Genomic DNA, 13679 nt, shown 5'->3' on the forward strand with positions numbered 1-13679 from the left:
GATTTTGATGTCAAAATGATATGAAATATCTCTTTGGTTGCTTAAGTCAGGTGATGCTTGTCCCCTCTGATCTGTGTAGACAAAACTACCAAACCTGCACACCCATCCTGTGGCACCAGGACGGCTGCGGCAGGCGCAGCACGGCGCTTACTTACCCTGTTCTGGTGAGCCTCCAGCTTGATAAAGGAGCACTTGCGGAGGTCTCCGCCCATGTCGGCGAGGGTCTGTGGCACGCTGTGGTTGTCGCGGTCGTGCGCCGCGAGCGCCCGCACGAGCTGCTGCGCCGCCCACTGCCGGTGCTGCGACGACAGGCGCGACGACAGGCAGCACGCGGCCAGCGCGTTAGCCAGCTCCAGAGGGCCTACAGCAGAGGGATCACAGGAGGGATGGGCATACAAATGGGCAATTAGACCTGCTTAAACGAAACAATGAGATAGATGATGCCCACATGAGTACCACACGCAGCTGCACACGTGAACACACAGCATTAGGCACAATTCCTGGAAAACATTAATGACAATGTCTCGATTGTGTTAACTACTAGGCAAAGCACCTTCTGGTACTAAGAGAAGAATAACCTCAGTTATATTTTCACATGAAAAACCTCAAGAACAGAATTATACAGTTTAATTCCCACCAGAGAGAACATGGCTGTTCAAAGGGCAAGTGCTTTCTGAGCTGGAAAGTGCCCCCCCAACACTCTGCTGTCACTGCCGTGTCCTTCCCTCTCTTTAGCCCAGCAACAGCAGCTGCTTTATGGCTCCCTGTCCTCCCAAGGCAGAGGCAGCACAACCTGCTGCATTAGAAACAGAACAGCACTAGGGAGGCAGCAATCAGCTGCTACTCCCCCTGATTGCCCCAGGAGGCACAACCAAGGCTCAGTGTCTCAGCTCTGTGGCTTTGAATAACACACACTCAGACTTTCTATAAAGTGGTAAAAGATGCAATTATGCAATAAAAACATATGTCTAATTAAAATGTGCCATAAACTGTAAGATTCTTTTGATTAAAACGAGTTTTGTACATTTTTCAGAGCATATTTAGACATTTTTCTAGCAAATCTCTCAAAATATAAATGAGGAACTCAAGATTTAATGACTAACATTTAAAAACAAAGCTATGTCATACCTTTCTTTTCAATTTCAGCTTTATCATAGTTTGGCCTCAGTTTGGCCCCTTTGTCTGCCAACAATGCTACAAGTGCTTGAGTAACCACAAAATTTGGAGATGTGACAAGTTTGTTTTCTTCTGCAATTCCTCTTAAAAAACTTGGCAAAAATTTTCTCTGAATTGGATCATCAACTGTTGTCAAGTTGACACCAGTTGCTGCAGAGATCAAATTCTAGAAAGAAATAATTGAAGATGATGAATAACCATGACAAACAGAAACAGAAATTTTAGAAAACATTTTGAGCTGGATAAATCAGGCAGAGTCTTAAAGATTTTATTTTTTTACCCCTGTTCTCTACACAGAGTTGAATCAATTAAAAACCCCAGAACCTAACCAGAAAACCCCTATGAACACACAAAGTACAACCATTTTCCCCGCTTGAAAAGAGTACTCAGCAAGAACACGTACACTTACTTGATTTTTAACCAACAATAAAACATAGCCTTGTACAAAGGCATAAACAAGAACTCTAAGGAGATCCTCAAAAGCTGAAGGCAGTCTCATACCACTTCAGAAGATAATATGGTCAATATGTACAAAAGGCATTGCTTTATCTCATGTATAGGTAGTTTAGGGCAAGTACTGCAGCTGCAGTGACAATCCTACCTGTGTACACAACTGCACCAGCAGCTTTGCAGCACTGGGAGTATTTGATGCCAAGCACCCAACTGCTGTGCTCAGGTAGGCAAGGCAAGAGATGGGCTTGCTTGTTTTGCTGTGGATGCCCCTGGCTCTCTCTGCTGAGCTGGACACTGTGGAGGGACTCGTGGAGAGCCCTGCCCTCCCCGCCGCAGCCAGGCACATCAGTCGCACCAGCGTTCGGATGTCTGTCAGGCCCAGGGACTCCAGACCAGCTGCCAGGCTGCAACTGGAACCACTGCAAAAACAGACAGAAATGCTCTTGGTTCAAAAGAACACAATCAACAGAACTCTTATCCTTAGAAGTATTATTTAAGCATATAAAATGACAGTTGCTTCCCCAGTTTAAAACCACGTCCTTATGTCTCAGTTGAGCAGGTGGGACCAGTTCACCACTGTGGGGTTTGTGACCAAAGCTGTGCATTCTACACCCTCGATGCCATTTCCCACGAACTGTTAACAATGGACCACTGGCAGCAGCTGCCCAGGACACACCTGACCCTTCTGGGAGCTGGGTGGGAAAGAAACCTGGGAGAGGAGCTGGGAGAACTCCCCTCTGGGGAGTCCTTGGCACCCCCACACCCACCTGAGGGCTCATGTCTGCTCATGGGCCAGCAATGATTCCGAAATCCCCCTGACTCACAGAGTCAGATCCCCCAGTGTGGAACTCCCTGCCCTGGAGGAGGGACTGGGGGCTCCCACCTGCACCTGAGGGTGTACAATCTCGGGGTTTGGGGACTTGGGGAACCACTCATTGGATCTAGAGGAGGAGTAGAACCTGGACAGGAGGAGACCCCCACTCTTGGCCAGACTGTGACATCATCTGCACCAACAGGTTTTTCCCTTCCTTTTACTTTGGACTCGAGGGAACCATGTGGGGCTCAGCACAGGGGCCAACAAACCCCATTGTGTTTGTGTTGTAGTTTGGGATTATTATGTAAATTCTCTCCCCTGCCACTTAACTGCCCAGGCCAGCGGTTAACAAAAGAAGCAGTTAACTGTGATCGCTGGGGTGGGGGCAGGTTTGTCTCTTTTGGTTTTTTTTTTGGATATTCTCCTCAGTCTTGGCTCGGCGGAAGGGGGGAGTGGGGGCTCCAAGGAGGCAGGCTGCCCTGCTGGTTACTGCTGGGGTTTTCCCTGGCTGTCTTGCCGCTGCCTACTTCGGACTATTTTTTTTCCTGCCGTGCTGCTGCCTGCCTTGGATTTGCTGCTGGTTGCTCGTACCTTTCTGCTTCTTGGACGGGGAACACAGGGGAAGAGACTGAGTCCATCTGAAAGCCCACTGCTCGTCTGTTTCGCTGGAGAGGGACTGAAACTCACTCTGCAGCCAGCTGGGCTGTGACAAGGACACTTAAGTATAACCTTTTCTCCCGGAGGAAAACCTGCTGGGTTTTGTTGTTGTTTTTTTTTCTCTTATGGTGTTGGGGAAGTGGGTTGCACTAATCTGTTTACATATATATATATATATATATAGCAGTTATCCTTCTTGTATTAAAATTCCTTTTCTTAAATTTGATAAAGAGTGGTGTGATTATTGTGGAGGAGGCCCCTCCCCTGCTTGTGGGTAAAACATTTTGGTTTTTCCCCTCAAACCGAGACAGTTTGTGCCTCAGGGGGCTGGGCTGTACTTCTGGGTATTGTGGGTTAAACCCATTTCTCTTTGTGTCATTGCATTTATTGTAATATTGTTATTAAACTGTAACTCTGACTTATAATCTCTCAAGCTGCGTTCATTTCTCCTGCCTGTTTAAACACCTTTAAACCAGCACACCTTACCAAATATAACTTGGTAACTGGTTCTGAAAAGAAAGGTGCACATGTTGCCAAGGATGCCACAAACCTGACAGACAGCAGGGAGAGTGCTCTCATAACCATGGTTCTTGCCAGCAGGACCTGGGCAGCAGCTGTCACTCTTCTCAGAGCCATGACACGGTCATGTGGATTCGCCAGGGCAGCTGCCTGTTCTCCCAAGGTTATCCTGCCAGAAGAACTCTTTTCTATTGAGCCGTGACAGCCTTGGAAATGATCATGATTTGCATTAGTGTTTCAAGAAAAACAAAACATTATCATACAGTATTAAGCACAGAAGAAAAGTGGGCCTAAGTCTGTTACTCATTTGTTTTTCAGTATTTCATACATACAGAACTATAGTGATAATGATCATGAGGAAAATACACTCCTGAAACACACTCACTAATTCAATTATTCTTTCTTTGCATAGATGAGAACTACTTGACAATACTCAAGTTAATTTTAATTCCTCTGATTCCCTTTTCCATCAGAGGCCTACTTGAAGTCCTAACTTAAATTCATTGTCTGAGTGCCAGACATACTACTGGCATTCATTGTTGGCTTCAAGCCTCCTGCAAATTCATAATGCACCATTCCTCTAACTCCCCTGTAATAAAAGACCAATTTAGAGCCTGTCTTCAGTTCCTCATGGTGGCAGGCAGGAAATACTGTCAGACTGTTTCTGCATTGCCCCTGTGAACACCACACCAAAGGGGAGGTAGTAGTGGTATTATTATTATGACTATTTACTCTTTGAATGAAAAGCATTTCAAATTTACCTATTTGCATCAATGTTTCTTCCATGCTGTTGGTGGCTGTCACCATTGCAACTGAGGCACCCAGAGGGTCACTGTCAGGGAACTGCACAGGTTCGGGGACAATGCGCCGATCATTCAACCCAAGAGGCCCAGCCAGTAATTCAAACTCTTCTTCTCCTGTCAGCTTTTCATCTTCATCTACATCTAACATATCCCAGTCTTCTAGAATTGCAGAAATATAATTAGACTTGCCTACAAAAGCTAGAACATTAAATAATTCCAATTAATTGAAAAAACAGTGCGAGGTACAAAAAGCATACTGTAATCTGCAACACTGTAGTCTTAAAAACTCCTCTTCTGATGCTGACGTAGATATAACACAGTAAATCAGAAAAACAAAATTCTGCTCTTGCCTCTGTCTACTCAACTTCATCTTTACATATACTGCCCAAAATTTCATGGAAGACTCTGAAGTATCAAACTAGCTGTTCTTTAAAGACACAGATATTAGAGCTCATCACATGTAGTGAAAGACAGCTCCAAAACCTGGAATATAGTGAAAAGCATAGACATACAGCTGTGCTTTAGATCATGGTAACAACTGCACATCCCAAAGGACTGAATAATAAAGACACATATTAGAAATTTCTGGTGTTTCTATTTACCAAAAAAGTATGCATGAGTGCATAGGTTATAATCATACACCCAGGCTTTTCCTGCCCAGGAGAAAAAAAACAGTAAAACAACAAGGAAAAGGAACATAACTGCAATTCAGACACTCCATTCACTTCCTAACCATTTACACTCAAGTCAACTTATATTTACTGCTTTCCCCGGCCCGATCTCACTCGCCACAGCATAGAATCCAAACGCCTTTCAGCAGGACCTGCCCCAAGTCCTGGAGCACTCATTTAGCCTCACATACACTAATGTGGTGAACCAAACCATTGCCACCATGCAGCTACTGACAGGACCAGAACCAAAGAACCATCTGGGAAAGGTTTTCTACGGACACTAGAAATGCTGTTCCAAGTGAAAGCCACCCTGGGGGCACTCTCAGCTCAGACAAAGGGAGAAGAATTAATAATAAGCCTAATAGCAGACTTTTGGGACACTGACTTATGCTAACTAATTCCCCCACAAAGGCAGCTGAAGAAAAATATTTGAACATAAGGCTTTGCATGTGCACTTCTGCATATAACATCTCCCCACACTACTTTACCATCCCAAGTTAAGAATCTGCCATTTCAGCTGCTTATATGAAAGACAGGGGAAAAAAGTTGCTGCGGTTTTTTCTGATTTGAACTGAAAAAACTCCCAAAACTAAAATATTGCATCTAATTGGAAGATTTTAAAATACACCTTCATGTACAGTTTCAGGTTTATCTGCATGGAAGCACCTTTATGAAAAAATAAAACACTGTGCAACTTAAAAACTTACCTTCATAGACACTGTCTTGTTTACCTATCAAATCAGGAGCCTGTCCTTTGTACCTGTAGAGAAAAAAACAACAAAGGAAATTACTGAATGGCTCTGTACTTTTGCAAATATGCACAACAATTTTAAATTTTGTTCCCTTTTAAGTCCAGCTTTACTGTTACAGGTACATATATTTATGAATTATTCTGGAAATAGTCTTAGTAAGAGAAAAATAGGTAAAAGGGCATGTGAGGAGGGGGTGAAGCATTTTGCAGTGAGAAAGGTCCATAAAAAACACTGGAACTGTCAGACAAAAATCAATAAAAAGTTTTCAAAAGTCAGTAAGAAGTACGCAAAGTCAAAAAAAATTATTCCTTGTTTTCTGTGGGGATAAATGTGTTTGTGGATTCCCTGATGTCTGAGGTGATTGATGAAGAGATTGGTAAGGAGCAGTTCAGAGTGTGTCCTTGAAGGAAAGCAGTTTGGAGGGCACCCTTAAGGCGCAGAGAGCACCTGTAGAATGTGGGATACCTTGGAGCCAGTTGAATGTTTCCAAGTATGCTTAGTGACCTGACTAGCCAATTGTGCAATGGCATGTTGGATATAAGAGAAGATAAAAGGTGAAGCTGTAACTAAAACTTAAGCTCTTTGTTCAAGCCTTCTGATGTTGTGTGCCTGATCTCTTCTGACTGTCATTAACGCACCCCCGTACCCCTACAGTTTTTAGTTTTTCAGTTAAAACCCAGAAGTCCCAGTGAATGATTTTAAGTCTCCTATAATTCTCATCTCCTACATTCAGCTCTGGAAATGCCAATGCCAGCAAACACATGGACATTGCTTCCACAGAGTGCTCCACTGTGTTACATCTCTGTACCTTTCCGAAGCTGATGTTTTGGATTTGCTCTTGAGGGCCAGGTACTTGTCCCGGCAGATGCCGCATAGGAGGTAGTAGGGGTTGCCGCTGCCGCACTCGCCGCCGAACCAGCCGTCCACGTAGGAACCGTTGCTGCGGTAGCCCTGGCGGTTGGCACTGCGCCCGCAGCCTGGGTGGTGCCGCTTCATGTGCTGGTTGAAGCTCACCACGCTGGACTCGCACAGCTCACACACTACCACCTCCTCTCTGTCCTCAGACTCACACACGTGCTGCACAGGGAGATTTGCACACATTAGTTGTGCAGAAGAAGTATCTCCATGTTAGATAACAAACCATGCCAATGCCCTTGTGTGGCTGTGCCCGCGTGTCTGTTACACACCCAGTGAGATTTATGTGGTCAACTTGCACAAAAGCAAAGCAAGGAACACTCAATTCCTGACATATTGAAGAGGATATTATCTCACAACAGGAAAAATATCTGGAAGTTTCAGAGGAGACAATTTCCTATTTAATTTCAGCTTGACTCAAAATTCTTGACAGTATAACTTAACACAGTAACACTGCTCACATTCAACATTGTCTTTATCTGGTTCTCCTCACAACCCGTCTGAAACCAGATCTAACAAAGAAAAAGAAACCTTTTATGTTTCAGACAACCTGATTTTACGTCTACTGAGCAACAACCCCTAACACTTGTGTTAGCAAATGTCAAGGTTTTACCTCAATATGAAGTTAATTTTTCTATTATTACATTTCTGTCCTAATACGCTAATTTAATTGAGATGTTTCAGTGAAACAAGTGCTCTGAAAAATTCAGTGTGCACACTGAAACTTGCTTCCATACTGAACTCAAGTAACATCATAATTAGTAGATAAACGCGTAGTCTTATGGGTTGATTGCCTAATTTGACATAGATAATTCAAAGATTACCAAACTGCTGTTGTTAGATTTCTTTTCCACCTTAAGAGTTTTTTAGTGCTCCATACAACAATTCCCTGATGACTGTCACCACATCCTTCCCGGAAAATGAAACAGATGACAGAATTTAATTAAGAAAATTGATTTTAAGTGCAAATTATGTTGCTGCAGATCAGATACTATTAGTAGCAGCAGTAGAAGAGTCATTTACAACTGTATTCTCACACAGCTATGCCATCTGGAACATCTACTTCATTTCTAATTGGTATCATCAGAACAACGACTATATTTAGCTCTGTTCTTATCCTTCAGAGGAAGGAGAAGAAAAACTATGTACGTGCGGAAGTGCAGAGCAAGAAACATGAGAAAACACTATTTTTAATCTATAAATGCAGCTACAGAATACAAACCAATCTTAAGAACTGCTGGCATTCAGAGATATTTTCAAGCAGGATCTAAACATACACGATACTTCCAATTTACAAACACAAGCATGCAAAAAGCAGTAAGTTAAAGCAGCCCTTGCTGCAGTCACACACACCCAGGTAGGCCAATCCAGTACCTCTGGGATCCACATTCCCAGAATATCATTATCACCAGCCAGGTCTTGCCCAAACATCGCCTCCATGGCTTCGTCATCAAGGTCAATCTCCAGCTCCTCATCGAGGTTGAAGTCATAAAGCGCCCCTGGGTCCTGCTGCAGGGAGATCCCCTCCCTGCGGCTCTGGTTCCTGTGCGCCTGCACGGAGCGGTACAGCCCCGCTTCAGGGAGGAGAGAGAACGGGGAAACAGGGCTTTTATTCTGCATGAAGGAGAGCTGGCTGCACTTTCAGCTTCTGCTAAACACAATCTGCTTATTACCCCGTAAAACTCACACATGCACATGTGAGAAGGGGTTTTCACAGAATCACCTGGGGTTGCAGAGACCTCTGAGATCATCCGGTCCAACCCTTCATCCAACCCCACTTTGATTACCAGACCATGGCACTCAGTGCCATGTCCAGTCTCACCTTAAAATCCTCCAGGGTTGGAGAATCCACCCCCTCTCTGGGCAGCCCATTCCAATGCCTGGCCACTCTCTTTGGAAAGAATTTCTTTCTCATATCCAACCTGAGCTTCCCCTGGCAGAGCTTAAGCTGTGCCCTCTGTCCTATTGTTGATTACCTGAGAGAAGAGACCAAACCCCACCTGGCTGCAACATCCTTTCAGGTAGTTCTAGACAGTGATGAGGCCCACCCTGAGCCTCCTCCTCTCCAGGCCAAACACCCCCAGCTCCCTCAGCCTCTCCCCACAGCACTTGTGCTCCAATCCCTTCCCCAGTCTCAATCTCTTTCCTGAACTGAGGGGCCCAGAACTGAACACAACACTCAAGGTGTGGCCTCACCAGTGCTGAGTACAGGGCAAGGATCACTGCCCTGGTCCTGCTGGCCACACTTTTTTTGATACAGGACAGGATCCCACTGGCCTTCTTGGCCACCTGGGCACACCTGGTGCATGTTCAGCCTGCTGTCCATCCAAACCCCCAGGTCCCTTTCTGCCTGGCTGCTCTCCAGCCACTCTGTGCCCAGCCTGTAGCGCTGCAGGGGTTGTTGTGGCCAAAGGGCAGGACCCAGCACTTGGCCTTGTTTCCCAATGGCATGCTCAGTACCAAATCCCTGCCATGCCCTGCCTGGCCAAGCAGAGCCCTGGTGAGCCCTGAGGGCACTTACCAGCCCGTGCCAGCAGTGTGCGGGCAGCCAAGTCGAATTTGTGCCTGCGTGTGACGGACGAGCGGCTCCGGGAGGGAGGGCCACTGGCAGCGGCCGCGTTCTCCACATGATCCATGTTCTCAGGGCTGCAACATTTGGAATTGAGTCAGTTAAACCACACACAGTAAGGAAGGTGTCCTAGTTCAGCAGGTGGGATCAGTTTATCACTGTGTGGGTGTGACCAAAGCTGTGCATTCTACACCCTCGATGCCATTTCCCAGGAACTGTTAACAATGGACCATTGGCAGCAGCTGCCCAGGACACACCTGACCCCTCAGGCTGCAAGCTGGGTGGGAAAGAAGTCTGGGAGAAGAGCTGGGAGAACTCCCCTCCAGGGAGTCCTTGGCACCTCCACACCCACCTGAGGGCTCATGTCTGCTCATGGGCCAGCAACGAGTCCAAAATTCCCCCTGACTGCCAGAGTCAGATCCCCCAGTGTGGAACTCCCTCAGCTGGGGGGGTACAGAGTGCTCCCACCTGCACCTGAGGGTGTATAATCTCGGGATTTGGGGAATTCTGGGACCACTCGTTGGATCCAGAGGAGGAGCAGAACCTCGACAAGAGGAGACCACCACCCTCCACCAGACTGTAACTGTCCTCACCAACCCTTCCTTTTACTTTGGACTTGGGGGAACCACGTGGGGTTCAGCACAGGGGCCACCAAACCCCATTGTGTTTGTGCCCCAGGGGGCTGGGTTATACTGCTGGATTTTGTGGGTTAAACCCAATTTCTCTTTGTGTCATTGCATTCATTGTAATATTGTTATTAAATTGTAACTGACTTACAATCTCTTTTGTTTTGGGTTTGTTTCTCCTGTCAGTTTACCTTTAAACCAGCACAGAAGGAAACATATTAAAGTCATGTTTTTAAGAGCATTTTCTTCCTTTCTCTCACAGGAGGAATAAAAAACAAAATTTGAATTCAAGGATCTTCAGTTCCACTGAGCATGTATTTGCTGTGGGTTTGACTGTGAGATTTACCTCAAACAAATCAGACGCAGCGCTGTCAATAACTATTTGATGTCTCCACAGTGCCTAAGCACTGCAGAAATTTTGGGAGAGCATTCATCTTCTGCTGTGTTAACTACAGCTTGAACTCGGCTTTTTCTTGTTTGTAAAAGAAATAAACAAACACCTCTGTTGTTGCTGGCTGAATCAATCCCCCTTTGGCCTCAAATCTTTTGCAAAACATTTTATTTCTCCTAACTGAAATCTGTGGGTTCTCCATGAAATGACAGTTGATCTGGGAAAAAGGAACTGAGGACACCTAAAAACACGTATCTCTGTAGGGTCAAGGAATCTGAGCAAAAGTGTTCTCAAAATTTATCATGAAATCGTCATCCTCTCTGTTAAAAAGAAAAACTGGTATGATTCCTAAAAGAGGTCACTTAAAAATGTAGTCATTATTTAAAAAAAAAACCAATAAAACAGCAACAAAAAAGAACCCACCCAACCTTGTTTATAAAGAGATAGTTTAAGTTGTGAAGGTGACTGAGAAAATAAACTTCAATTCAGTTTCATCTGCTCTGGACTAACCAAGAACTAATTTTAAAAGAAAAATGTAGAAAAATACCTGTTCATGCACACACTGCAGGGAAAAGGTACAGCAATGAAATTTTGCTTTCCTACTCAGTCTTTTAGTTAAAATGCAAATATAAACCCTATTTTTTTCTCTTCTTCCTTTCTCATTTTTCCTGAAGGAAACATGCTTAGATACATTCTTCCCCAGTTTTACACACATGTACCATGTACAGGAAATTTAATTGCATCTTTGCTCCTATCATGCTGTCACAAAATACCAAAGCAGCACTAAAAAGTAACACTGTCAGCAGCAATGAACTTGTGAATGTCCAGCTTCAGCAACACGACAAGTCATTACACGAAAACGACATTTTACCTCTCACTAAAGCCTTCCTCCATTTCAGTGGCATCAGCAGAAGGGATATCACCAGGAGACTGCAAATAACAATGATCACCAGATTTCCCTGCACTTCCAGAGACGATGGTCCCATGTCGGGAATCTGCAGTCCCTTCTGTGTGAGGCTCCTCATCATCTTCATTTCCAGGGTGCTCAATCATCCACATGGCCAGGACTGTGATGTTCTGTGCATCTGCTTCTCCTCTGGCACCTGAAAGCAGGGAAACCACACTTTACAACTGTATTTTATCATTGATGGTTATTAAAAAAGAAAAAAAAAATCAATCTTTTAAAATTATTTTTTTAAAAAATTAAGTATTCTATTGGGAAAAAGTGTTTTGTGTCTATCTTATTTTTCAGTTTAAACTCGTATTACAGCTATAGGTTACCTGTAGCTTCCATAGCTTTTGCAATCTGCCTGAGGGAGAAGCCCATTTCCAGCAAGGGAACCGCAATGGCAGGAGGAGGAGGGGACGTGGACAGTCGGCTGCTGGGATCAGACAAAGCTTCAAAGACAGAAAATGTTAAATGTAAAGTGCGCAAATCTTTCTTCAGTGTTACTTTGCTAGACCTCACTTTGCCACATTAGCTTCAAATAAAGGAAAAACTGCTCTCAACTTTTCTACGTTACTTTCCACAAAGTAAGATTCTTTCTGTAATGAAACCACATGGAATTCATTCTCATTGGAAGACAGATTTTTCTGTGCTTCTGCTCAAGTAAGATGTTGATGATAATCAAAGAACTACTGCTTTTAAGACATTTCTATTATTTTAATTTAAAACTCTATCGAATTATCAGTGATCTATATTTAGGTGGCCTAGATAAAGTTACACTTGCCCAAACCACGAGGATTCCCAAATGTTAACACATCACACCAATGCACATTCCTCACAAGGGGCAGAAAGAGACCTCAACTAAGCCAGTAATGTATCTGAAAAACCTCTTTGCAGGTGATGGCTACATTTCTGTGCAGTCTTTGAAGGGATGCTAAAAAGGTCAGTTACTGCCCCAAAACCACAGTTAATCACTTGTCACAGAAGTGAGGTCTGATCAGTGAAGGCAATCATGTCCTAACAAACACTGATGTAAAGACAGTATGACTAGGAGCAAGTCATCCCATAATTAAAAAAGGCGGAAAAAAAGGGGATGTGAAACTAAGCAGACCCGTTGCTATGAACAAATGAACCTGCTAAAAAACCCAACTAATAGTGTGGATGTAAGAGCAAGAATAAAAAGTTTCTCACTTAGGAATTTCAAAGCACAGACTGTTTCTCAGCATAAATATGAAATCTTGAGAGCAATACTTCAACTCAGACTCTTCTGATCATTTAATACAGAACACATACACATGTATTTTCTTTTTAATGTTATCTGCTCTGCATCACATTACTCATCTGTGCCCTTCAGAAGATCAAGACACTCACTCAACAATTTTCTCAGTCTCCAGCTATTCCACTGTTTCTAATCTGAAGCCTCCCCCCATTGCCTTCACTCAGCAGCAGGAAGGTTGGACAGCCCCTCATTAAATACAATTAATTGTAAGGAGCTATACTGGTGTATGTATCATAAAATACACCAATTCTTGTTTTCTGCATGGTGTGTGATCTAACAAAGCTAGAAAATCAGTGCTCTTAACAGTGGCACACAATTAAGCAAGCAAGCCAAAATCACATTAACATTTTGAAGCAATTACCAATTATAATGCATTCTGGTTTTATACATGCAGTTTTTAATCCAATCCACAGCTTTTTTCCATTTGCTTGATAAAGTCTACAGCTAGACAATCTTGTCTAGAATAGACACCAAAAGGTTTTCAACAACACTGTGTATGTCAGGCTGCCTTGCAAAGAGCCTCTGTTGGTTTTCAATCGGCATCACATCACTGGGGGGCTGTGAATTCACTGCCCTGCCCACATTCCTGCCCAGACAGACAGGGTTACCTGTCCTGTTGGCAGGCCTGGAAGACTGGGAGTCAGGGGAAGTCAAGCTCTGCCTCCTCCCAACTTCATCTGAAGGAGATGTTGGTAAAGAGGATATTGGAGGAGTCTGAGCACGTCGTGCTGGAAGGACAGTTGTAGTAGGGTAACTGGAGAACATTTGCCTTGAAAAAAGGGACAAAACAGCTTTGTATTAAAAAGAGCTACACTGAAAAAGGTCTGACACAAGAAATGCATCAAATCAGAGTGCACTTGGTAATCCTATTTACAGCAATGAGTTTTGTAAGGCTAAGGCACAACATGGAGACAAGCACAAAAACACTGTCAAACAGCTCATTCCTACCAACTTTACCTGTAAAGTTAAATTTTATGCACCTAAAAAACCCCTCACAGACCAAGAGCTGTTCCAGGAGATAAAAGGTAAGTAAACATTTTTCCCATTTCCTCAGTTTGTTCAGAACTCAGGCAGAGTAGTTAAGTCAAGTCAGTATTTTATTTTCACT

General features: G+C 44.0%; 1 protein-coding gene across 12 annotated transcripts in view; it reads right to left on the reverse strand.

Moving 5' to 3' along the window:
• Positions 1-13679, reverse strand: part of HERC1 (HECT and RLD domain containing E3 ubiquitin protein ligase family member 1) — a 123025-nt gene that overhangs the window by 23735 nt on the left and 85611 nt on the right. For 8 of the 12 annotated variants that reach the window (XM_071568799.1, XM_071568800.1, XM_071568807.1 and 5 more), the window contains 12 exons: positions 13180-13340; positions 11628-11744; positions 11218-11449; positions 9282-9406; positions 8114-8334; positions 6654-6922; positions 5801-5853; positions 4381-4581; positions 3651-3825; positions 1778-2048; positions 1129-1342; positions 156-415 (listed from right to left, as the gene is read on the reverse strand). In XM_071568799.1, the coding sequence (XP_071424900.1) occupies positions 156-415; positions 1129-1342; positions 1778-2048; positions 3651-3825; positions 4381-4581; positions 5801-5853; positions 6654-6922; positions 8114-8334; positions 9282-9406; positions 11218-11449; positions 11628-11744; positions 13180-13340 (2299 nt within the window). The remainder of the gene's footprint in view (positions 1-155; positions 416-1128; positions 1343-1777; positions 2049-3650; positions 3826-4380; positions 4582-5800; positions 5854-6653; positions 6923-8113; positions 8335-9281; positions 9407-11217; positions 11450-11627; positions 11745-13179; positions 13341-13679) is intronic. The other 4 variants (XM_071568805.1, XM_071568804.1, XM_071568808.1 and 1 more) reach the window with 4 other exon arrangements.

The sequence above is a fragment of the Pithys albifrons genome, chromosome 13 (assembly GCF_047495875.1).
Source record: "Pithys albifrons albifrons isolate INPA30051 chromosome 13, PitAlb_v1, whole genome shotgun sequence".
NCBI classification, from domain to species: Eukaryota; Metazoa; Chordata; class Aves; order Passeriformes; family Thamnophilidae; genus Pithys; species Pithys albifrons.